Source organism: Pieris brassicae, chromosome Z (genome assembly GCF_905147105.1).
Source record: "Pieris brassicae chromosome Z, ilPieBrab1.1, whole genome shotgun sequence".
In the NCBI taxonomy this organism is placed as follows: Eukaryota; Metazoa; Arthropoda; class Insecta; order Lepidoptera; family Pieridae; genus Pieris; species Pieris brassicae.
This window is the reverse complement of record NC_059680.1, coordinates 10,825,909-10,852,593: the sequence shown is the minus strand read 5'-3', so window position 1 is coordinate 10,852,593 and position 26,685 is coordinate 10,825,909. Positions and strand designations below refer to the sequence as shown.

General features: G+C 33.2%; 2 protein-coding genes across 3 annotated transcripts in view; both read right to left on the bottom strand.

Annotated features, from left to right (window-relative positions):
• LOC123718646 (carboxyl-terminal PDZ ligand of neuronal nitric oxide synthase protein) overlaps positions 1–18,545 on the bottom strand; it is a 141,454-nt gene extending 122,909 nt beyond the window's left edge. For both annotated transcript variants that reach the window (XM_045675335.1, XM_045675333.1), the window contains exon 1: positions 18,375–18,545. The gene's annotated coding sequence lies outside the window, so the exon portion shown is untranslated. The remainder of the gene's footprint in view (positions 1–18,374) is intronic.
• A 5,722-nt stretch (positions 18,546–24,267) lies between these two features.
• LOC123718397 (kunitz-type serine protease inhibitor A-like) lies at positions 24,268–26,679 on the bottom strand. The gene is made up of 5 exons (XM_045674815.1): positions 26,308–26,679; positions 25,909–25,993; positions 25,500–25,609; positions 24,925–25,018; positions 24,268–24,467 (listed from the first exon to the last, which is right to left on the bottom strand). Exons 1-5 carry the CDS (start codon positions 26,390–26,392, stop codon positions 24,344–24,346), a joined length of 498 nt encoding a protein of 165 aa, XP_045530771.1. The 5' UTR covers positions 26,393–26,679; the 3' UTR covers positions 24,268–24,343.
• Between the last annotated feature and the right edge of the window lie 6 nt (positions 26,680–26,685).

The window sequence follows — 26,685 nt, the reverse complement described above, 5'->3', positions numbered from 1 at the left end:
AGGTAAAAATAAAAATATTTATATAATTTACATGAAATTATTGCACTTTTTAGTCGTCGCATTTACAAGCAGCAAATCGTTTGTAAGCAGTAGTAATTTGGTACGAATAATATTCGAATTCACTCATAATATGAGAATTCTTGAGCAACCTGATAATGTTGATAACACTTCTGACGCTTGCGCAAGGCCAAAAGAGCCGTGACCTCGTGACAAGTTCCTTTACTTATGTAACAAAGCGTGCTTACGATAAGCTTAACGAAAACACGCTTTTGTAGTCAAAGAACAATAGATCGTACGGGTAGTAATAAACGTCCAAGCAATCGAACAGTTTGTAAAGCTGAAATGTAATCAATGTGTGGGTGTACCGGAAACATTGTGAAGCATGGCCTGGCTGGATGTGACTATGTCAAGCCAAGGAATACAGTCAAAAAACAAAAGATGACGTAAGAGCCATTTATGATCTACGTCGTCGTGAAACTTTAAGGGAACTATAATCTCCATCTTTTTCGTAAAATAAATAGTAGACATAATTTTAATACTAGAAATAAAGATAAAATAGCTCAACCATCTTTCAGATTACCCAAAATTCAGATACCTTTTATGGGGTACTGTGTTAAATGTTACAATAAAATATCTTATGACATATTGGAACTACATAAACGACTTTATTTATTAAAAGTACATATAGAATATAGAAAGTATTGTAAAATATAAAATAAATGATTTGACTTGTAAGTCTGACTCAGAAATCTCAGATAAACGCAGAATTATAATACGCTGCCAGTGCTCAGCAGACATAATTCTAATGCAGACCGTCGTACCCATAAACGCAGAAAATCAACGTAGAAAATTTTCCATTATACCTACTACAATTAGAAGCCGGAGATTAAAAATAGTGGTAGCATTGTGACTATGAAGTTCATTGCCCTTCCACAATGCACTTCTAATTAGAATTACAAATCGGGATCCCAACTTTTTAACGTCTGCATAAAATCGAAACGAAATTACTTTGAAAGTTAATTTTAATTTTGTTTCTCGAAGCAATTTCGTAGCGGACTCGGGTTAAAATCCTCGGAGATTGGAAGGTTTTTTTAAGTCATTTGTTAGTTTCTATTAAGTGCGTACAATGTCCTGTTAATTTCACGGTCTCGGTACGTTTTATAAGGTTGAAGGCGCGTTCATTTGCTGAATAATGTTTCTTTTTTTGGAGAAAAATTATGCTCATTTTATTTAAAAAAATCTGTTTCTCGAATATTCTGTATATATATAAATAAAAAATAGTACACAAGAAAAGAGTGTTTTTCCCTTAATAGTTACTGTTATTGGACACTTTTTTATGTTAAATATCTTTTTTAGTATATTAGCTTAGTTTTAAATTTCTTATTCGTCTTAAGTTAGGCTAGAACGTCATGTTTAATTATGTATTTATGCAGTAACGACTAATACAAAATAAAAATAAAAACTGTATGTTAGATCTTCTGGGCTACGCAAAAGTTAATGTAATTTCCACCAATATGGTCTCGAATGTATTGTACACAATATAATACTTGCTTTACTTAGTATAAAAAGGCTAGATATTGTTTGTACACTTAGATTTTTTTTCGAGTCTTAGGCATGTCAAGGAGTGTTAAATGCCGTTAATAAAAAAGTGCAATTATGTACAGTCGAGATTCAGAGGCAACCTCGAGCCTTGTCCAACAGTGCTTTTCACTCTTAAATATGGAAACAATAAGCCTAAAGGTTATATTCAAGTACCAATAAAGATATGCTATAATGGAGTCCGTTATGATGTCGTAAAATATTCATGATCACAATTTCTGTTTTCTTTACTAAGGTTATCTCTAAACGCTATTATGGAAGGAAACTTAAAAAAATCGGGACAACGTGCATTTAGTAAGCGTGAAGTTTTGGATCGATGGTGAAACATAATATACCGAAATACTATTCAAGAAAAGGCCGACTTCGAGAATGAAGGTTTTCATTTTAACCTACATATGTATGTGATATTGATGTAATTAGATAATCCATTTAGGCAAATACACTTGTTAAATTTAATTAGTGTCATCATACACAGATAATCAGAGAATTAGCCAAAATAAGAGTAAATAATAGAGGTATATTCCAACTTTAGGAACAATTGAAATAAGTTACTGGTTGACTTAGCCGTCGACTCCAGAATGATGGGTGCGTTACAATCCGTAATAGCCACCTTTATCGGGTAACTTTGCCCCTATGCGAAGTTCAAACGCATGTGGCAATAAAGCGCGGAAGTGAATTACACTCTGATTACAGTAAGCTCATTATAGTTAATGCAAAAACGGCTTCTAAGTATAGGAAAGGCTTTATTGCATTAATACCCTCATAGCCCGGCTTTGGATGAAATGTTCTTTAAATTCAGGATATCAAAAATATTTTCAAGAGTATCTAGCCAGTTAGAAACATTGCTGATCAAAACTTTTTTTGAATTTCAATTTTAGAACTCTTTGGTAACCTAATGTAATACATTGCATTCATTTGTTATTTGTTTTTGTGAATTGGCGGCAAATCTAAAACTCTTGTTACACGTGAAGATGAACCTAACGCGAGAAAATTTTCCCCAATTTTTTCCAATTAGATGGATTCCCCATACTTTAAACGACGGCCAGAAACGTCTTCGCATGGACTGGTATCGCCAAATGTAAAATAAGTTCAACGGCGGTGGCTCAAATGCTGTATTTGACATCGTCACAGGTGATGAAAGCTGGATATATTGCTACGAACCCGAAACCAAAAGACTAAGTTGGTGTTTCCTTTCGAGGATCGGCCAACTACGGTAAAGGAAGAAGTCAAGGAAAAAAGATGATTGCCTCATTCTTTGGTCGAAAAGGTCATTTCGCGACAGTTGTGTTAGAAGATGGAAGGACAGTTTCTGCAGATTAGCATATCAATCGCTGTGTGACTGTTGCTTTGGAAAAAAATCCTCCTTCACCACGACAATGCTTCAGCGCACACATTTTTCATTTTCTAAAAATTTTCAGTGTTACCTAGGTACAATGTACAACGGATTTTTGTTAACTTTTGTTTGGCAAGTCTATCAAAGATTTCGCCCATTTATTATTATTGGTGAACTATTAACTCCAATTTGTCAATCGCAATATCTTAATAATTCGAATGGGTCTATTTGTTTTATCACGTGTAATATCCATCCGTTTCAAAGCGACATCTAAATAATAGCTAGAGTTGTGCCACCGCCACAAGGGACATACGAGCTTACGATAGCTTTGACGTGAACCCAGAAAATATTGTTAATTCAAATATGATGGGAGTTTTTTTTATAGAACAGGGGGCAAACTGGCAGATGGCATGCCCGATTTTAAGTGATACTGCCGCCCATGGTCACTCAATGCCAGAGGGCTCGCGAGTGCGTTGCCGGCCTTTTTAAGAATTGGTACGCTCTTTTCTTGGAGTCGTATTGGTTCGGAAATACTTCAGTGGACAGCTGGTTCCACATTGTGGTGGTGCGTTGAGTTGTCTCAATGGTGATAAATAGTCGTAGAAGTACTATGTTCAGGGTTAGTTTTCTTTCTGTATGTAACGTTAGTTTATAACAGTCGGTATGCTCTTTTGTTGAAGGATTCTAAATTGTATTGAATCGGAAATCCACAGGTGCTTATCAAGCGTTTAGAGCGGTATCTTTTTATTATTCGTCTAACTTTTATTAACATTGACTTTTGATATATTCTAAAGATTGCATATATGCAGCACGAACAATAACATCCACATATCAAAATCCATGTGATGTCCTACGGGATTTTATTTGCTGGACTCTAAATCGTTCCCTAAGTATAGGTATTAAAGTCTGTAATAAATTATTTGAAACCCATTTCAAAAAGCAATAAAGAAAAGTAGAAGAAAAGTAAAGCAATAAGAAAAATATTAGTTTCCAAAGTACATAGAACTTTGGGAATGATTTTTTTCTGATATTATTCAGAAAAATTACAAATCCATTGCCCCGCTTTCTCTGGATCTCGGTATTTGGGAAGTTCTTTTAATAATTTGTCTTATACATGCAAGTCAATCAGCCTTCTGATACATACGAAGACGTTACCTCACTATTTCACCGTACGAGGATTTACTGCGCACCTCGAAAATATAAATGGGAATGGGAGCGGTTCGGAGTGTCAAGAAGGCATTTCTAGGACTGCCTGTCGACTGTCTCGGATATTTGGAATTGGATAGCTGGAAAGACGCCATGGTGCGGCACTTGCTCTTGTGACCGATTGCCAAGAATCAGTGCAACATCGTCGAGGACTTCTCTTATCCCTGAGGTCAAGACTCCATTTGGGTCGTTACGCCAGTGCAGTAAGTCAGAAACGCAAAATCCCTGCAAAAAATCCCTCGCTGGCCAAAATGCTTACCAAGAATTACTTCATTCAAACATTAAGTATGTTTCAAAGAATATAATATCAGTGATAATAAACATAAAGTAACAATCAAGAGATTTGTTTCTTATCATAGCTTTATAGGTACCAAAATGTATGCATAATTCAGGTTACAGCGTACCTGGAGCAGTAAAATTTAATACAAAATATAACAAGATTGGGCACGAATTGGAAATTATTTGTCTACGTGACTATTTCGTGTTTACATTTATTACAACCGTTTACAACCTTCATAATGTTTTATTACTTATATACAAATATAAAATATCGTGCTTGGAACTTTCTTTAAGTATATTTAAGAGATCAATATTTTTCTGCGCCGTTACAGTACGTCAAATGCATAGAGTTTGATCGAATTGTAATGTCCGAAATTTTTGTCCTGAAATCGATCCAAATCTAAATTTGACAAAACGTCTAGTTTGCAATGCGAAGTAAACGTAGATAATAATTAAAACCGCTTATTCCAAATTGATCAAGTTTCTTGAAATTTTCTTCATAACCCATGAACACACCTGGTGGCTAAATGTAAAACGAAAGACAAAAGCCTGCTGCGTTTGATTGGTGAACATCATCTTAATTCTAATTAAACACTTGATTAATAATTACCTCCGTTAGTCCAATCACAACACAGTCATCACAATGTCTTCCTTGTATTTAGACGACGCTAAACGCGTAGTAGTAGTTATGCTTCAAATCAATTCAAATCACTTTACTTTAACGCTTAATAAGTCACGGAATTTGTTGAAAGGGGAAGAAAAATCGAGACTTACAACGATGATCTGAATTCAGTGTTTATTAACAATTTCGGTTCTAATTGAAAGAAAGAAAAAAAATGTGTGTGTGTGTCAGCTACGACGCACGATTGGAGTTTACTCCTTACGAACGATAATTATGATATATATCGAATAGAAAAAAAGGGTAAATGAACGGATCTGCTAAAATGATAAGAGAAACAAACATATATCTGTAATTATTCGGATTATTTATATTACTTCAATAAAGCGTATTACATAAAGTATGTTACAAAACAATATAAATAATAATAATAATAACAATAATAATTGTGCTCAATTTATACAAATCCAATTTTAGAGAGAGAATGAGATGGAATCATTCTTTTACACGTTCAATCCTACAGATATGTTTGTCTCTTTCTACGTAACGCCTCAACTTTTCGTGTTACACTTGATTTTACTCCTCATTAAATTTCCGTACCGGGCCTTATGACTCAAATCGTTTCTTAAGGAGTAAACTCCAAAACTTTATTATTCACAATATAGAGGATATTCAGGTAAAACAAAGTTCACTAGCCCCCACACTACGATTCCCTGTGTTGTGGGCAGCCAGTCTCTTCATTATGACATGTAAACTGTATTTTACTTTTATTTCTACATGAACCAAATATATAATTAAATTTTTAATAATAAAGATTATTTGTTTTTAAGGAAGTGGTTAAAGATGAAAGAGCCTTGGAAGGAGATAAAGCGTTGGGCGAAGAAAGTGCGTTTTTTGGGTTGCTTATATATAGGTTTGCGTTGTGTTTGATGAGGTGTGTCGGGTGTTTGCTTCCAAAAAATTCTGCGGTAACGGTTAAATGCTTTGTTTCTTTGAACAATTTTGAGCTTGGGTAGAGGAAAAGTTTCCTATAGGATATCTTATGAATGGCACGTCGGGTTCGCTAAGCATTAAAGACAATGCCGCTCCACCCTTGGCTCCAATGATCACAGTGAAGTAGACCATGATCTCAACCGTTTATGTTGAGTTTTCCTTTGGCGTCTAAAGAGTTTTGTAAGAGAACGAACTATCTTCCGCCACAGTACTTACAGTAAAATGATAGTTACTTTTACTTTGCGTAAGTCCTTACTGCTGATAGAGATTGGATTTTTTATATTTTATGTATCTTAATTAATTGGTTTGCAAGGACAGCTCCTTAACTTATCAGTACTTCTCGGCCGTTCTATGCCCTGATAAATTGGTCAATGTATATTTAGAATCGATAAGTTTTTGACTGTAACGTCTGCGTAATATATTTTACATACCCGACATTATTCAAATATTGTAGCGGCACTGTCGGGATACCCACTCATGTTAACGTCAAATGAACCAAAACGTAAGTTGACAGGCGGTAAAAATTCGCAAGCTCCTTTTGAATCATCGCTTTAACAGTATGGCATTGAAAAATAATTAAAAATGTATCGCTACATTCTCAGATTTATAAATATATTTTATTGATCCTTTTTTAAAATAGAGAAGTAGGATAAGAGTTCTATGCCTGTCACTGGGATTTAGGTATGACACATGTCAGTGTAACTACCTACACTAATTACTAAACACTGCCCCTCAACGTACGTGTTTGTGTGTCAAGATTTTTTTGTGTGTTCGATAGATTCGAAATTAGATAATTATATTTCAATTTAAAGCTGACGAAATTAAAATCCAAGACTGTATTAGGATTAGTCAGGGCGGTATATTGTGAATCCTGGCCGTTTTTACGAGACTAATGCATACAATATTATTAATATTTTTTAAATTGTGTTTTTTAAATTAATGGTTATGTACAAGCTATATTTTTACTTTGTAATGATTTTTATCTTATCTGTAACCCGACTTATTTATATTATAGACTCACTTATATATTGAATTAAGCCATATTATTAGAAATGAAAAAAGTAAGAATAAATATTTACATACAATCAAAAAGTTTGACAAATTCGATTCAAAGACTGCGAATAGACTTAATCTTGTATTCAATACTCATTGGTCCTTTCATCTGTAATCGAGCTTTTAAAAGGAGATGAACGATCGATCCACGATTTTATCAATCTTCAATGAATACGTTTATTCATCATTTAAATATCACTGAGCCGTTAAGAGCTAGCTTTAATATCATACAACTTCAATTGGATGGAGTTTATGGGTCAGATTAAGAGTAATGAAGCGGTGGGAATGGGCCAAAATCAAAATATCATTTACACATGTAGGTAACTCGTACACTTATGAACGTTAGTAAAAAACTGCCAGTTCTCATATCAAGGGCGTATAACGGACAAGAAGAACTGGCAATAAGCTCACTGTCGCTATTTTAAAGTTAATTGCTTTTTTTCAAAATGTTTGTAATCTGTAACCAATCCATCATGCTTTTCATTACAAGTTCAGACAGTATTGTAATGACAAATAAATTAATAAAACCAAATGTACCCACCATGTAACCCAATGTAAACCACTATCAGGAGGATAAAAAAGTATGTAAAAGTAAAAGAAGTAAGCACTTACGCTACTGTTGTTGTTGTGAATGATGCTGGTCTGGATCTACACTCAGGGATACCTACTAGACTAGGGTAGCAAGGCCTGTCACACTCAAACCACCTCAACACTTCACACGCCCTTAAGATGGGCTCTCCGGGATTCTCTAAGGCATTCAAATTCAAGATCTACTGGAGACCGCTACTGAGCAGTCAGGAATCGCTGATCTAGGCTATAGGTCAATCACTAGCTTAACACAGCCCTTATATATTTTAACTAACACTGTATATCAAGATTTAAGTTATTACCTGTGAACAGTTCACAATATCATTTATCAAACAACTGTCTCATTCTTTCTGTGTTCTTATTCTTTCAATTGAATTTTATAACTTCGTTTTCTGATTCTATTTCTGTTGTTCCGTTATATGAAATACTTTATATAAGTTTTCGTAGCTTTCCTTAAATTTTCCGAGATTATCTGGAATTACCAAAATAACATATTGAAGAATTGAATTGAAAAGCGTTTTCATTACAACTATTTATGAATGAATCTAAATTATTATTATGCCCGATGTTTCTTGAGCTTTACAACGAACCTGTCCTGTGACTGCAAATTTATTATTGTAAATTGTTATTTTATAGTGCTATCTCCTTGCGAAGGTTGGCCAGCCGATCATCATGGCCAGTTTTATTTAGAAGCCGCGCTTCTAAACAATGACTTGGTGCTTTGACTATGGTTTGTCTAAGGTCTTCAACCAAGATGTGCGGCCAAGTTTCTTCTGCCTGCCACTTTGCCATGTTTGATTTGTTGAAGGAGCTCGTATTTTTTGCTGTCACATAAAAAATATCCGAAATATTCAAATTTCCTTTTCTTAACCGTCGTGAGTATTTCTTTGTTTTCTGCATTCTGTCCGGCACTGTTCTATTTCTCATACGATCTGTCAAAGATATTTAAGCATACGTCGATAAATCCAGATCCCGAACGCTTCCAGTTTTTTGGCCATAGTCTCTTTAAATCAATCTTTTAAATTTAACAAAGCTTCTAAAACGTGAACTTTTTTCCCTCTTTTTTATGATATAGTAAACAAGACAATGTTTTATTCTCAAAGCTTCGTTCACCGCAAACTTTCCGGAAAACATCTTACATTTGATTAATATTAAAATAAAATACATAATATATTTTTATTTATAAACATTATTAAGTGCTCTTTTATTTCATAAACATGACAAAAAGTTTAGTGTTTTGTCCTTTTACTCTCATACCACTGGAAAACACATTTCAGGCATGTGTGAAAGCTCGCAAGCTTTTGGCAAGCAAAAGAAAATTTAAATGTAGCTTTTAATTTACGGAAGCAACATTTTGAATTTCGAATTCAATTTTTAGAACTGTATTCCAGTATCTGATAATTATTATATGATACACGGTGATTCGATGAAACGGTAAATAATTATAATTGTCGTATAAGTATAGTCCGCGTCGCCTGCGCATTCGAACCGGTTGGCGACCCAGCCGCCAGACAGAACAAGCTCCTGAGTCCCGGCACAGTTTAACATTTAATCAGTATTACAACTATAAAACATAAAGCTGTATTTTTCGCATCCTATCCTAGGCAAAACAAAAAGTAACACCGATTTTCCTATGTTCTACGGACAGACCAAACGTACCTAGTTTTAACTTGGCCAATACGTAATATGTCTTAACAGACGAAAAAGCTTTAAGTTGTGTTGTAACTGTTAGTACAAAAAAGCACTTTTATATTAGTCATTATATTATTTAATATTTACTTGGAGAAACCTTGCCTACTCATTAATAATAAATTTTAGTTATTATATTTTATGGTTGGTTACTGTTTTTTGTTATATTAATATATGATAGCCGTATTATTAATAATAATTATATAAAGACGATATACATCCTTGTATCGGATTTAGAGAAAAGTCCGTTAATATAAATCATTACATAGGCAGTGTATCCATTTGATACATATTGATATATATAGTTTTTCAAAGTTTTAGGTGTCTATTTGTATTATTTCATAAAAAAATAATCTCTCTTCTTGCGAAAACACAATTCCATTTCCATTTGAAAGGGAAGTTTAGTTTTTATGAATATTACATATTGTTTATTACTTAATAATACTTAGTCTAATTATTTAGTACGAGTAATTGAATACTATAACACGTTTCCAAAATATCATTATTAACATCCAAATTTGAAGTTCTTTTATGTGAAATGTTCAAGCAACTTAAAAAAAATAAACTGTGCTCGGATGACTAAGCGAAGATATTATTTCCTTATTCGTGCCTCCGGAATGTTATCAAGGATCTTTTATCCCGAGGAAAAATTTTGTGATCAGCCTTTTGTAGGCCTTCCATGAATCGAAAACAGATTTTTATTGATGTTATAATGTTATTGCTCTTTATTTGAAATATAGGGATTACTTTAGTTCATTACAAAATAAATGTATTTTTAATAATAATATAATTAACTTTATAAACTAGCCTTTTTTAATATTCATAACAACACTGTTGTAAGGTAACGTTGTCGCAAAAGGGACCAAATATCATTTTCGTTTAGGTTAAGACGTTTTAGATTTTGTGAATAATGGTAAATAGGTAAAGCCTGTTTTAAAATTGACCAAAAAATCCACTTATCCGATATATTGCTGCAAGAACTAGTTACTCATCTGGGTATCTAAAATAAAGATATAAATAGTATTTTTCAAGAAATATATGCGAATTAGGAAGCCTTCTTTTTCGGCCTGTTAAACGAATTATTATATTCTTTTTTTAGTTCCTTAGTGAATCATACATTTATGTTAGCATAAAGAGAACTAACAATACTAAAATAACAGACGTTTCTAACCGGTTCAGCCCCTTGATGAGTCAGGAGAAACACAATTTGATAACATAACAATTTACTTTCTTATAGAATTATTTCTCATTCCAAGTTATTATATTATAACCAACGGACGCGACAGTCGTTGTCTTGCCTGATATTTCAAGCGTAAAACCGAGATACTGCAGCGCCATCTGCCGAGCTGACTTGTGAATCTAAACCATCCAGGGCGCCACCCAAACGCAAACCAAAAGAGTTCAGTGACACGTATAGTATATATATAAAGATTGTATGTACTAACAAAAGCATATCAATCATATTAGACCGTTTATTACCCCGTAATTGGCTGAAAATGAGCCTGAGTTCTGACTAGTACTTTGGCAACTCTAAGAGCAATGTAAATTAGACCCTAAAGCTAGTGAATAACTGAAAACACATATATTAGACATTTTACAGCGCAGTAATAGTTGGGTGTTGGAACAAGAAAAGATTTCGGAGAATCAGTAATTAGCGAGGCATAACAAATTAAATGAAATTAATTCTACAAACGCGAGCTTTCTGTCAATATGAGTGGCCACGGGCGGCGGTGTTTTGTATCTAACTAGGAAATGTATTTTAAAAGATCTACGAGTAAACACAGAAGCTACTTTATCCAATGTGATAATAATTTCGTGCTGTAGTCTAACTTTCGTACGTCAAAAATGTATTGCATTTTGACTTTGGTCATTGTTAAGCTAAGTCGAGCCAGGTCTCGTTTTAGTATTTTTCAAAAGCATAGATTTTTTTATATAAACGAGCCTATGGGACGCCTAAAAAGGGCAGTCATTGCAGCCCATGGACACCCATTGTTAGTGGGTACGTTGCCGACGTTGAAACGAGGTAGGAGGGATGAACCCAAACAATCTCTGCGTAGAGAGAAAGAGAGAATCAAGCCGATCAGTAAGTCGTGTAGTACATTGGAGATTTACAATTCAACAAGCATTTGGCTGAATTTCAAAAGAAAGAAGCTGGTATTTGAGAGTCAGCCATCAGCCCAGAGATGTGAGCAGTATTCCATATGAGGTCGTACTTGAGCCTTACGTACGTACGATGTACCTCAGTGAATAATAAGTTTATTACTATAACACATACAAAAAGTTAATAATGGCTTGATAGACAATACACCCATTAACCTCAGAGCCGATGCGTTTCTTTTCTTCATAATCTCCACAAATATCGAGGGATTGCCAACATTAATCCCGTCCAACTTTTGTAACTTTTTTCGTAATATATTAGTAATTATATTGTACAGCTTAAGTGCAATTACTCTTGTATATTACTAATTGTACTTTATATGGAGGTCGGGAGTTCCTGATATTCAGATGTTGTACGCAGCCAGCAAACTATTTTGAAACTGTGATGAATTACTATAATGTTATCGTACTGTTATTTGTATTCTTAAATAAAGTTTTACTGTAAAAGCTCTCAAATTTTATTATTGAAATGCGTAATCCTAGAAAGGAAATTGATGAAACAATGACGAGTCGACGCTTGATTAGTCACTAGTCAACACAGATGCACTTACGCTCGAGTTTATTGAACTTGCGTTCATTAACGGACCCTAATTTTATATCCAACCATGGCAGCTTTCATGGTAATTCAATTTAGTTATTTCGAAATAGGTTAATGTACATATACAATGGGTTACATATTTAAGTCTAAAAAAAAGAAAACTATATTTATTGTGTTTTGTTAACATAGCTTTTACAAATTAAGAGAACACTTATAAAACGGATTGAAGCTATGTATTATTTCGACGATCGCCGTTCGTTCAGTCACCGTGTCCACGCACGTTGTAAAGCACGCGAAAGGTCGGAAATTTTGATTTTTTTTTAATTTAAAATTATGTAAATAATTATAAGTTTATAATAATAATACACAGTTTCAAGTTTTCTTAAACTATATTTGTAAAAACAGTTATTGTAGAATGTTTTTTTTTTGCATTATGCGGCCTGAAAAGTTCGTAGGCTAATAATGAAAAAATATTGTTTTTTTATTAATGAGAGAGCAATAAATTGATTATATCTGTTATAACATTTTTCGATACTATTTATATAGTACAAATCGTACCGTCTTCATTACTTAAATTGGCTTCAATTTGGGCGATTACTTCACCTCTTCATGAGCTCAAAATTTATGCTGAGCGAACATTCCCTTGAGGTCTGAGAACATATATTACAACATATATTATTTTAGAGATATATTGCGTCCGTACATTGGAAGATAGGTCGTGTGTTCGAATCCCAACAAAATAATATTTATATGAGGTTAGAAGGCTTGAAATAGTCTGTATGAAGGATAATTTGCCTCAAGGACTATTTTTAACGGACTTCAAAAAAGGACGTTATCAATTTGGACTCTCCGTATATGATTCTTTTGGAATATTTATGTATGATGATTTATTCAAGAAGTGCTTAATTATAGAAGAGCATTTATGTTAAGGAAATGTGAAAATAGTAGATTAAAGTACAATTTAGATAGTACCTGTGACCTCAATGCTAGTACTGTCCTTGCTCAACGAATGAGTATTGCAATGCGAGGAAATTCTGCCAGCGTTAAAGGTACACTGCCACAGGGACCAATTTTTTAAAATAGTTTTTGTTTTCTATTTATTATTTTTTATATTATTATTACTTACATAGTAATATGAAAACATATTTTTTATAGTTTAAAGTATATGTCAAAAGACATTACTGTGACGAAATACGCAAGCAACGGCGTGCCAAACACGCCAGTTGTTATGTTTCACCGAGAAAACGCACCAGCGTACAAGTCCAGAGTTGCGATGGATGCCATTCAAGAAGATTTCTTCGAATTGATGGAACATATTACCAGACCACTCCTAGTAATTCCACGGTTAAAGCAACATCTCAGGGACCAAACACGATTTTTAATGGATCAAGTAGAAGATTTCTTAAAAGGGAATTTCGCTTTTTGAGTAAATATATACAGTATACACAGTCTTTAAACCTTAAAAGTTGACGTCAAATAGAAAAAAATAAATAAACGTTTATAGAAGATGATACAGTTTCAAAGTAGAAATATATTTTTTTGCGTATTTGTGTCTCATAATCTAGTGTAACGTCTTTTATGGTTATTTATAATTTCTTTTCTATTTAAGTAAAACTTCTTTATCGGCGTTAGAAAAAAATTGCGTCACATTTTTCGGTTACGCGGTTTTCTTGTCCCTACCACGATTGATTCGAAGAGATTGGAAGCTATTAATAACAAAAATATATAATAACGATAACAATGATAGTAATGATTCTATTACCATTCATGAAATTCTGTTAATAATCTTATTAGTAATAAGGTAAAATGAAATAATTGTATTATTTGTAGTCATTCAACTTTATCTAATTTTATTTTATTTAACCAATTTCTGTAAAGTTGCATATAGTAGATCATTTTTCGAAAAATAAAATCATAAACCAGTTTCACTTCTTACGTGTGTACACACGCACACATTTTTTTATCATTATTATGTTTCCCCTTAAATGTTGTACACACTTGTCATTGATGCACATACATGTAATGTATGTCGTATCTGTTTCGTTAGTGTAAAATAAAAAAAAACTATTGCGTCATACTCATTATAATTTTATATTGAACATAATATGCAATATAAATACATATAATGGATGTTTTACTTGATTTTATTTAATGATTACTATGAGTCTACTAAACAGTTATATTAACGTCACATATTGCCGATGAGTTGGTGTTTCCAATGTTCCACTTAGCTTTATTGTATAAATCACCTTTTGTATATGTGCATAATAAATAGTTACATCATTATCAACATGACTCACTGCCATTAACTAGAAGTTTATTAACAAAGAACTCTCGATTACTGATAAAAGTTCCAACCTAAAATAGCTAAAATAAATAAACGTAACAAAAGAAAAACATGTCATCCCCTTTTTGTCTTTTAAAAATTAAATAGCTTTATGATTACTCAAAAACGATTGCTCATAAATTTAATCAAAATGTGCCCTTGACAAATAACTTATATAAAATGAAAAAAAACCTCTTCTCGAGAAAAAGCCTCTTCCAGTCTTCTTAATTTTTCCCTAGCCTGCACTAAGTTTATTCAAAATCATCCCCGTGATCTCTCCAGTAGCCTACTTTTGTTTCTTTCTCCAGGTACACCAGGCCAACACCTCTACGTGGAATACAATACGACTTATGGTTTAGAAAGAAAAGAAAACAACCATTCTTAAATGACTGGCATAGAACTTGCGAACCTTCTGGCACTGAGTTTCCAGGCCATCATCGGGATCAAGGGATCACTAACATCAGGTTAGCCTCCGGTCTATTTGCCCCTTGTTATATAAAAACGAACATTATCTGGGCGACCTTCTATCGTCCATACTGTATGTATGTAAAGGATCTTTATCAAAGAGCCAATGCAGAACTATCAGCCTGTGCCCGCCATGAGTCGCCATGAGCCTAAATACACCTTCTTCATACAATAGAAATTTCCGTGTTCTAAAATCAACGATGTTATTTCTGTAATCGAAGTTATTCGAAAGTCGTAAATGATTCGTATAAGCTGTTGCCCACGACTTTCGGAACATATTTTAGTTCAATTATATATATACTAATATTATAAAGAGAAAATATAGGTGATTTTTATTCATTTATAAATTATTTTACCACTTAAATGCCTATAATTTTTAAATATGTTACTTAAAAAGCTTTATTTAATTATCCGCGAAGCCAGGCAAACCACTTGTTGCATAAAATGATATAAATTGTTTTACTAAGGCAAATCTTTTAGCGCTAGATTTCAACATGAACACGTTAAAATGGAAATCTAGTCATCGCTTAGTCATTTACTTGGTCATACTAAAGCTCGCATTGTTCAACTACGTTTCGAAATATAGCCTAAAGCTTTGTCAATGCCTGATTTAGCTAAGCTATAAAAGGCACTGGAATGGCAGTTTCTAGACAAAACTGTTAAATAATAAAAATAAGTATTGAATTGTATAGATGCCCCCGTTTTTCTTGAAGACATAAAACCAATTTAATTTACGTATTGTAATAAAGACTACTAAAGACTAACCAGGGAGGTAACTCACGTCTTAGTAAATAATATATTAATCTGAGGGTGTACATTAGATTTCGTTATCCACTTCGAACTAGTAATCGTTATAATATATATTATATATATTTTTTTTATTTGCCGTTGGTATACAGATGTTATATAAAAAATTGGTGCGCAACATTTGCAAATATCTGTTATTCAAACATGATATTCATTTAACAGATAAATTACATCAAAGGCAAAGCAGTTATATTAATAATGTTAAAATAAATTTATATTTAAATTCATTCTATATAAATTTTATTGAACATCAGGTATTCAGCCCCATCTAGTTAACCTGTTCTCAAACTCAGTACAAGTTTCTTTACATAATTTGGAACGGCATTATATTTTCGCATAAGCAGCTTTGTTTATATTTTCAGTTCTGGGAACAATTAGTGTCAATCTGTCCGGATATCTGACCCTCTAGGTGTTTACAGTAACTTACGCAAATCTAATCGTAAAATAAATTCTAGGAGAAATCATGTTTTTAATCTGTTTAATTGCATTCTCTTAGCTAAAGTACTTTTACCGTCACAATTTGTTTACGATGGGGTAAAGTGACTGAAGAGTAGAGTTAATCGTAGCATTGTAATTAAACTGATTATCTGTACGTACAAGTCAGTTAGAATAAGAACTGAAAGCAAAGAATTCGTATCACGAAAAAATGTGTCCTATTCCGTGATGGCCTAGTGGTTTTAGCATCCGACTCACATTCCCCGTGCAACCTGCACGGATAGTATAACTGATGATGCACCAGTTGACCTTTTGTCATTTAAAATCCGCTCGTTAAGAATAACATCCAAAAAGTGACGACGACGATGACGGCGTGTATCAACCTTCAGCACAGAAGGCCGATGAGCCACTTGCCTATTCGATAAGAGAAATGATAATAAACCAGTAACAAACATCTGAGGACTTTAAGGTGTGGAGCCGCTGGTTTTGTTTTATGTGGCGGAAGATGATTGGAGATGGTAATTATTACAAAAGTAACTTTTAACATCCCATTTGATTCTGGTGGTATGAGACTGGGAATGGGAAGCGCCACACACGCAAGTCATATGCTAATGGAGATTATCATGGCTTCCTTAATTTTGGATGCAGCGCTTCCGAACAATGACTTAGCTTCGGCATATGGTTTTGAAACATTGCCGAAGATCTTTCGCTCATACGTGTACCTGCTGCCAGGACTAATTCCAAAGTGGCATACATTACACTGGTGAACACTGTTCCATAATTGTGAAATCTACATGAGATTTGTACACGATCTGGGCACCGCCTCATCTGCTGCCCACTCGAAGACATGATTTCCAAACACCACCAACTTCCAAATTGGGAGAAACCTTTGAGAAACGCGCATTGGCCTTTTCCCGTCCCGTCCAAGATATAAATAAGACTTACTGACTTAATGTCCTATAACCCATAGATGTGGCAGGGGGCGTCCACAGTGAGTTTCCATTGCGTTCGGTCTTGAGCCTCGTGTTTCACCTCGCTCCAAGTCTTTCCGGCTCTCTTTGCCTCGTCTGCAACTGTTCGGCGCCAGGTTTGTTTGGGACGGCCACGCTTCCGCTTACCTTACGGATTCCAATCAAACGCCTGCTTGGGAATAAGATTGGGATCCCTTCGGAGTGTATGGTCTATCCAATTCCATTTGCGTCGCTTGATCTGCTGGCTGATCGGGGTTTCTTGACAGCGCTCCCAAAATTGCTCGTTAGAGATCTTTTCAGGCCAGGACATGCCCAGAATACGGCGAAGACAGCGGTTAACGAAGACTTGGAGTCGATGCGAGGTATAAATAAGGTGCCAGCTTAAATGGAGACACACAGAAACAACACATACTTTCAGTAGCAAAAGACTTGCGTGTTATACTATAAATAATACATTGCAGCTTGTAACACAACGTTGAAGCTCTCCAAAATTGACCAGAATAAAACAACCTAAACAGAGATGGCATATGCTGGTAATTATTTGAAGATGCTGCGACCGGAGAAACCAGCGCGTGACAGAGGTCTCAAAAAAATATATGAAGCTTATCCCTAATGGTACGCCAAATTATGGGACATTTTATAGATTGGTATACTAATAGTCTCTCTGAAAAATATCATGTAGATAAAATTTAAATTTTTTGGATACACATATGTGCTTGCGAATTAGGTACACATAGCTATGCCTCTTAATGAGTTACATCCTACAGGTACGCCTTAATGTTTTGCGGTAAGCAGTTATTTTCATGCTTTATTAATTGAGACGATTGTCCTCACTTCCAAGAACGATGGAGTTACTTTTCTTTGAAATGTAATGAACACGACACTTCTTTGAATAAAACTCTAAACAAAGATGCAAACCGAATATTATAAGCGCTTAGCTTAACTGTCTTTAGTATAAAATTTAACTTATTTAACAGAAAAACGTAATAAAAAAGCGAATACCTTGTAATTTAGGCGGCTAATTTTGTTAAGATTTTAAAACTTTGGTCAAATTAAATATTATATTTATAAATTGTAATATCGGTTTGAATTTTTAAGACAATGCATATAAGATAATCGTTATCAGGTTTATTTATTTAATACGAAAATTAAATAATGCATTTAAAATTAATGCATTCGCATTACACCCAACGCTCATTTGACAAAAATATATTACAGAACAGTTTAACACAGCCTTTTTCCCATGCGATGTCAAGTTAATATTCAAAAATTAATGCTAAAAATAAACTTAAAAAACTAGTTCACATTGAACTTACCAGTTTATAGAGAAGAGTGTTGAAGCATGACCTTTACTTCACAAAGTTCTAAAAAGCACTTATAACACAATTCAAGTTCATTAGATAAGTTAGAAGTGAATCTTTTTTTAAAACCGGTTACGGAAGTTTTAACTTACGCCCCGACGCAAGACAGGACTCGCCACAACAAGCGTCAAATGCCGACTGCGACTTGGCAGGCAGCTGGCTTTGTAGGCTGTACAGTAAGCACGGCAACCTCGCGCAGCCCTTTTCAAAGGGCTCAAGCGTCACTAAACTTAAACAATTTGAGAAGCGATATAAATACCTTTTTTAAATAATATAACCGACTCCATAGGGCACTAAAAACCAAAATTATTTATTGTAATACGGGTATATTGGTGTTCAAAACATTTTAGTGTATTATGGAATGATTATATTATTTTTAATAAATCCTTTTAAAAAATCCTTAGTTCAAAATGCATTAAAAAGTATTAAATAACAATATTCTTATGGTTTACTGATACTGATTGCTTTTGTATTATTGTATGAGGTAAGAAGCTTAGGTAAGATTGCTATTTTTAGGAAGTCGATGCCGAGTCCATAATAGAATCAATTATTATGTCAATTGGTTGAAGAAGATGGATTCAAGAAAAAGCTTAGTAATTTCTCATTTCGTATAAAAATAAATATATTTATTAACAATCAGTTTTACACTTTTAATTATCTTTATATTCGAATAATCAAAAGACACAATAAATATTGTTGTTTAAAACTGTTTAAAGGTATTTTATTAATAATATAAGCGTATCCATAACGCACTTAAAAGTATTAAGTACCGACATGGGTGAAGTGTGTGTGTGTGAAGTGTTTATTTCTTTTTAAAATGGCTATTAGGCAAATTTTTGGGAGTCGTTGCCGAAAATTTATGATTTGACACGTCCTTCGTTCAGATCTACCAGGTCCTCGGTTATTCTTGAACATATGTATCTGTATATCTAAAACAATATCCATTAAAAAATCCGTTGTTTTAAACTTTATTAAGGATGTGTATAGAAAAAATTCTATTTAACCAAAAAATAATTCTACATGGACTAAAATGTATTAAATACCAATATTTTTTTTAACGATTGCCTTTGTAAGAGAATGTAACTGTTAAAATTTACTAAACAACTATACAGTAGTTAGAAATTTCTTCTCTAACTTACATCGTAATAATGATATAAAAATTAATAAATACAATTAAAAAGTTTGGTTCCTGTTGATCTTTAACGCGGGCAGAATTTCTCCGCTGTATTGCGATACTTATTCGGTGAGCGAGGAAAGGACCAGCCTTGGGGTCACTAGTATTATCTACCAAGCGTCAACTTAAACTTTAATTAGCCCCTGAGCACTTGAACCCCAAGCGTCTCTTCGTTGTCTATGAGTTGGAGGAAAACCTCTTATATTTGAGCCGTTTATTATTTTCCGCCTGTTCTGCGGCCGCCCCCGCTTTTTTGCTTGTCCGAGGGAGGTGAGACGTGGCTAACGTGCTAAATGGGATCAACGACATCCCATACGGCCGCTGCCACCGTCTCTTGCGATGCCTGTTGGCTCCAAAATGGCTGGAACATTGAAGGAGGGATGTGAGGGTTGTATGATGTCTATGAGGGCGGCGTGGTGACAAAAACGACCTGTACTCTTTTGGCAATGGAGGCCAAGGCCACTGGAACACTTATGGAGAGTACTATTGGATACTTCTTAGTGGAGGCTAAGCATTAATCCAATGACCGGCTTCCCTAGACAGTGGTAGGCTTGCGCGGTCTGTAATTAAAGTGGACTAATAACTTTTGTAATTCAGATTTACAAAGAGGATCATCTCAGATCCTTTGAAAGTTGATAAACTGTTAATTAGATTATGTTTATTTATTATACATAAACAAATTTTATTTATTTAGATTAGATTTAGATAAAGCTTTATTTATATAAGGATTTATTGGATTGCTTGATCAAACACAAAAAAATACGTGGAATTCCGAATTGTTAACATTTTCTTTCGCTTCCTTAGACCGTTTTACATAACAAAAATACTCCAATGTCGTCAATGTGTGTAATTGTTAAATACTATTTATCTAATCTCGGCCACATATAAGAAGCGTGGTTACTAATTTATAAACTGTGGCTTTTTAACCTATAATTTAAAAAGACGAAGCATATTGTAATTTCATCTTCATATATATTTTTCTATATGTAAAATAATGAAGTAGATATAGCGTGTTTGTAATTAATTAAAGTAACCAAAATGAGAGCAATCTAAAGAGAGTAACACGAAGGAAGAAAGAAGATGTTATTCTGATTGTATGAACACGATAATCCGATCCGATCAGCTCCGATTACTGTACGGATTTCAATACTGCTCGGCAATAAAAATATTATAAGTTATAGAAACTCAGAAGTCAAACAAGGTTAGGAATAATCAATATTGATTATTCACCATATTTTAAAACGCGTTATTTCGCTGTTATTACAATTATATTTATCGTTTCAAAATATAATGTTTCTTCGGGTAGAGTTATGAAAGCTTCGACAAAGATTTCACTTATAATGCGTTTGACTAACGAAAGTTCATTATCAATAACCTTATAAACAACATTTTTAATAAAAAACCTTTCTTATACCAGTGATAGACTAGTTATTTTGCTTGCTATCAGATTGTAAGCAAGTACCGAATTGTATTATCTATCTCTTTATTGTACGGTATTTAGTACATATAATTCATTAATTGCAGCTAATTTACTTTATTCCACTTCTTGAGAATCAATCATTCAAATAACACAGAATTAATGTAACAGGAGTAAATCAAATTTATTGAGCTTAGTCAGCACATTTCGCTTATACAAAAACAACACAACACATTTTATCTATTGGACCTGAGATTATTTCTGACATTAATTTTTAATTATATTTATTAAGACTTCCAAGCAAGTGTTTCTGATTTCGTACATGTATGCATGTTGTCCACAAAATAAAAACGAGTCATATCAAGAAGATCTTTCTCCATCATCAGTATTATCATACTTTAATATTGTATAGGTATGATGTTGTGTGTTTCCTTCCCCCCTATTGGTTGGAAAATTCAATGGTGTATGGACTAACTACTGACTTGCGGGCCCGTCATTAAGGTCGAGAAGTATATATCCTAAGTGGTTAGAATCGTAAGTATTTGTAGCTGCATTTAAGGTACATTATTTACCTAACTATATAGTTGTACTTGTGTACATGTGAACTGTTTATTTTTATTTTATTAAATTCCATATATTAAAATATGAACACAAAGTAAAATAATATTTTCTTTAAGTTACGAATCATATATTAAAATACACGGAAACCAGATTAAATGATAATTTATAACACTTAAGCTGTCATAGCAACGCATTCCCATGATAATGGAATGGGTTGCTTGTTTAAAGTAGTCATAATTATGACTTTATTGTTTTTTCATTAGCAATGTATGTTTTAGTATGATTGCTAAATGTATTTGTGAAGGCGTTTTTTAATTTATAGTTTCTAAATTAATTAATTATCGTTTTTATAGTAAGTTTTTATTGTTATAATAATTTAATTATCATGAACAAAATAAAATCACGCTTATTTTTATTTATTATTTACGACGATTTCATAACATCAATACGACGATTTCGTAACATCAATATCTAATAAATACCTTTCTATCCCAAGGGCGATTTGCATGACGTTTTTACTTTTTGAATTTGACCTTTTTCGCCGATTTTGTATGGGTAACTATCTCTTGCGAAATAAAAAAATATTTTGATAGCTTCTCTATAGGTAAGAAAAGGGACCAGTGAAAGCAAAAACGTGTTCACATTTTAGGTAAAATGTCCCATTTTTTAAGTGAATTTTCATGTATGTGGAGTATCGTCACTACCTCCTACCAATTTATTATTTTTGGATTTAAATACATATTATTAAGGCTCCGTTATCATGAAGGAAGGCTTAATGAGTAACCATAGATTATTGTATAGATATTTATAGGCATGAGAAGTTGACACGTTGAACTGCTGAATATTGAAGTTGTTGGTAGTAAGAAATATAACTATTAATTGTAACTTTTGCGCTACTGTTAAACCATTTAATTACGGTAACAAAACAATTTGTGTATCAAGCCAAAATAATGATGAACAAGTACAACAAATACTTATACATTAATCTTTTAAATTGAGTTAGGCAGACCCGAAAACAACTGGCCCACACTGGCTCCAGATGGCTCGTGTAAGGGGAAAATAGCAGTCCTTCAAGAAAACCTAATCCTGTGAAGGGGGTTCTATTAACTATTGTTTATTTTATTAGAAAATAAAGGATTTTTTATTTTATTATGCAATCTCGGTCCGATAAGAGCCTCAGAAGCTTAATTATTATTTCTATATTATAAATTTCATTAAATAAAATAAAATATAATAATATATAATTATAATTAATATTATTATTATTATATATTATTTAATATTAATTAAAAATTTAATTAATATTATATTAATTTAATTAATATTATTTTTATTTTTATTATTATTAAATTCATTCGTGTTTGGAATCCAAAACCATACATAGTTAATATGAAATTCCAATATTACAGGTTAATTAATACAAATTCAAATCAATTCGTTGTTTCAGCTTCTTACATTGAATATTAAATTAGATGTCATCTAAAAATAAATAGGATATATCTAGTAGGGTTTTGTAAGTTAAAAATAGCCTACAAATTTGGTGTAATATTTGGATGTGTTTCTGAAGGTTTGAATTTGGTAAGGCCGTTTTTATAAGATGTTATGTTGACACTTCGGTCCGATAACATCCCTTCAATTATCGTTTTCTACGTAGTCTGCCATTGTTTTAATGTTGAAGATTGTTTACGTTTTAAGCGATCATGTTAGTTATGCGAGTAATTACTTAAACATAGTTTTATTTGCGTGTAAATTTGTAGATTGAGTTATCCTATACATTTCGACGCATAGAGATGCATGAAAAACTATGTACATACTTAAGTTTAAGGCAAAACCTTTATTTCGTACTATTTAGGTTGGTAGGTACTTTTTAAAACAATGCTCGTTTTAAATTTTATCTATGGGTCAGTAGTTACCAAGCCAAATTTTGTTAATAGCTTTGGGCACTGGGCATTCCGTGTTGGGCACTCATAAGCTGGGCACTTGTTAGATATTACATGGAGCCTGAAGCGTCCGAATTATGATAATAATCCAGTGGCGTAACAACCCTATATGGGCTTGACCGGAGATTGCATCTGTCGCTTTGGTCATTGGTCATTTTTATGGACAATCATGATCAGCTATCTGTACCTGACAAATGTATTCAGCTTTTAAGCCAGACCAGTTTCCTCACGACGTTTGCCGTTATCTTAGGGTCAAGTTTATATTACGCTTATAGAAAGAAAAGCCAATCAGTGTCATGATTAGAACGCACGACCTTTGGGTTGAAAGTCGCAGGCTGTTGGCTTAAGCTGAACTGCTGGTTCACATCCGGTAGGTAATCTAATATTATTTATATAATGTTTTAGGGAAACCTAGCTCTTGTGAGCCATTATTAAAGCCATCGGTGTTTTAAATATGATGTTCTTTGTCCATTGGAGCTTTTATTCTAACGCGCTTTTTAATGTCAAATAACACACGCGGAAATTCAACAATGTTTCCCGATTACGCAGAATTGTTTTTTTTTATCTGTGATATGAATTTCTGTTACTGAAATTTAAGACTATACACATACACAATACACACATACATATTTCTATAGTGGATCCCTCTTACTGTACATTTCATAATAAAATTAGTTATACAATAACTTATAAAGTCTTAAAAAACTTGGTTTTCAAGAGGAGTCATGAAATTTATGATAAGAATTTAAACAGTTGTTTCTAACTGAAAATCTTTATCAAGAAACTTTTCCCAGTCCGTGAAGACGGTTTAAACATTTAATATTACATCTATCTACACGATAAGTTCACTACAGGCTGAAACACATTCCTGGTGTGTATCGAATCGGTTGACATTTCCTCCGCAGCCGCTGTACGAGAAACCTTTACAGGTGCGAGTAGATAAATCGAAGAACCACCTTAAAATAAGTTGCACAGTCAATTAATAGTTATAAATTATCCAGACACAAAAGGGGTGTTACGTATAACTTGGTATTCCAGTGGCAGCCTACACTATTGTGTTACCATAATTCAGTATTTTGAAAGTTTTTTGTAAGCATATTTAAAAGCATGCAGCAATGATTATTCTATACTTATTCTTATATATATATTAAAAATCATGATTAACACCTTGATCAATTTATGAGTTGAGAAAAATGTCACAACTGACACCCATGAAAATTTGTCCTTGTGTCCGCTCACAGTAAATCTCGTCCAGGTTCACCACCCTAAGGCTAAATGTATATGTCTACTTGATATCTTTAGTTTGTAGTATGTACGTACGAATGACGCTTTTGTTTTTCTTAAGAAAACCTTTTTCGATACAAACAAATAACTAAAGTATGGTAAAGTTTGTTAGTGAACAATAGAACTCACATAGGATGATAGCTGTTGCAACGACCAAAGTCTGGTTGTAATCTGCAGTATACCTGCGGTGATTTGATTCCTTTGATCTCTTTCCTTGTGGAATCTTAAAATAAAAAGTCTATTACCAACCTTAAACTTCAAACACAAGAGTCAGCGAGCTACAAATGGTATGTTTAGATCGAAACTTCTGTGACTTTAACACCAATAGCTAACTAATTAACATATTTTCATTCCGGTCTTCGACAGGTGCTGATAAAAGGGTTAGGGGAGGGTTGTTAAGTCTATGGGTACAAATATAACAATATGAACAAGGTCAGAACCTTTCATATGACGCGAGTAGAGTTTTCATATACGTAACCTTCATGTATATAATCCTTTAAACTAATATTAGTCATATTCTTAAAACTTTGAACGGTTTCCTTGGTCCCAAGCTGGTCTTTTTGAGATGCTTTATGTTCCTCGAACCACTTTTACAAACGTACGACAGGATAATCAAATTCAAAGAACCTTTTATCGAAACTAACAAAAATTTTGATATAAAATATTAAGTATAAAATTAACGAACATTTCGACGCATGGCTCACCTCTGCAAGCTTCGTTACAAGTGCGTAGATTGTTGTAGGTATTATACTGATGAGGACATTGTCCAATGTATGCTGTCTTACAATCTTCCAGGAGTATGTCGTAATAAAATCTGAAGGAAATGATTAATAATGGTTTAAGATTCCCACTCCATTTTATTATTTAAATGTTCTTCTCAATGTCATTCTCTCGTGAAAAATTATGTTTTGAACATAACAGAACTGCTGTATAATAGTAAAAGGAGTAAATTAAAACCATGACATATATTATTTCAAAATATTAAAAACTGGAGGTGTGTAACCCGCAAAATTACAAGAACATTATATAATACAAGCGTTACATAGTACCTTCTAAATATTGCGTTCGAGTGGAAATAGGGTTGCTAATATGCTGTTTTATGGAAATACTTACACTGGTGTAAATTTACCCTTCCCTGAACAATCATAACCATTCGGTTGCATTTTACACGCTATATTCGAATTAATATTCAAAAGTTCTGAAATAGAATCAAAATGAACACAGTCCGTCAGGTCCAGCTAAAAACACACCGTAGGAAAAATTCGAAAGCAAAGAAAATTCAATTCCATTTTCAAATTCAAACACCCCGAAGGTGCAGGTTCTATTTAATTTCTAGAGATAGTTTTTTTTTTAATAACGGGACAAACGGGCAGGAAACCAACCGTGGAAACTCAATGCCAGAATATTTTGTATTTGGTTTATTTTACTTCAATTAATGATAACAATGTTAACCATATCAAACAATTGTTAAACGGAAAGGATGCTCAACCATTAATAATATAAAAATTTTACCTTTTTCATCAATTTTCTTGGTTGTATTAATTGATGATGAAATACTGGACGTGTTACAAAAAATTAATATCAGTGTTATAAACATGTCTAGGTATGTCTTTAACAAACAGTAATTAAAATTCAATTAACAATGAAAACACTATAAAAGCTTTATTATTCTTTGAATTATTACCGTTTTAATGCTCTAACAACCAGGGCTGGCTTGAACACTGCTTCCAAAATTTTATACTCATGCATCACCTATCAAAATAATATAGGGGCAATCACTACTAAGGTTTGAAAGAAGCCTTCATCTTCACCTTTTAATAAACTATGTCTGGTCTTCTCATAAAATGGCCGCCCGCTAAAGGTAAAAAACATATTTAAAGGAAGAGACGT

What these genes read in the sequence shown, in the direction of transcription:
- LOC123718397 (XM_045674815.1), bottom strand. Translation starts at nt 26,392, where the DNA reads ATGTTTATAACACTGATATTAATTTTTTGTAACACGTCCAGTATTTCA. An exon ending in CAAGAAAATTGATGAAAAAG is followed by an intron (nt 25,994 to 26,307) that starts GTAAAATTTTTA and finishes ATTCTATTTCAG; the next exon opens with AACTTTTGAATATTAATTCG. An exon ending in TTGTAACGAAGCTTGCAGAG is followed by an intron (nt 25,019 to 25,499) that starts GTGAGCCATGCG and finishes TTTTATTTTAAG; the next exon opens with ATTCCACAAGGAAAGAGATC.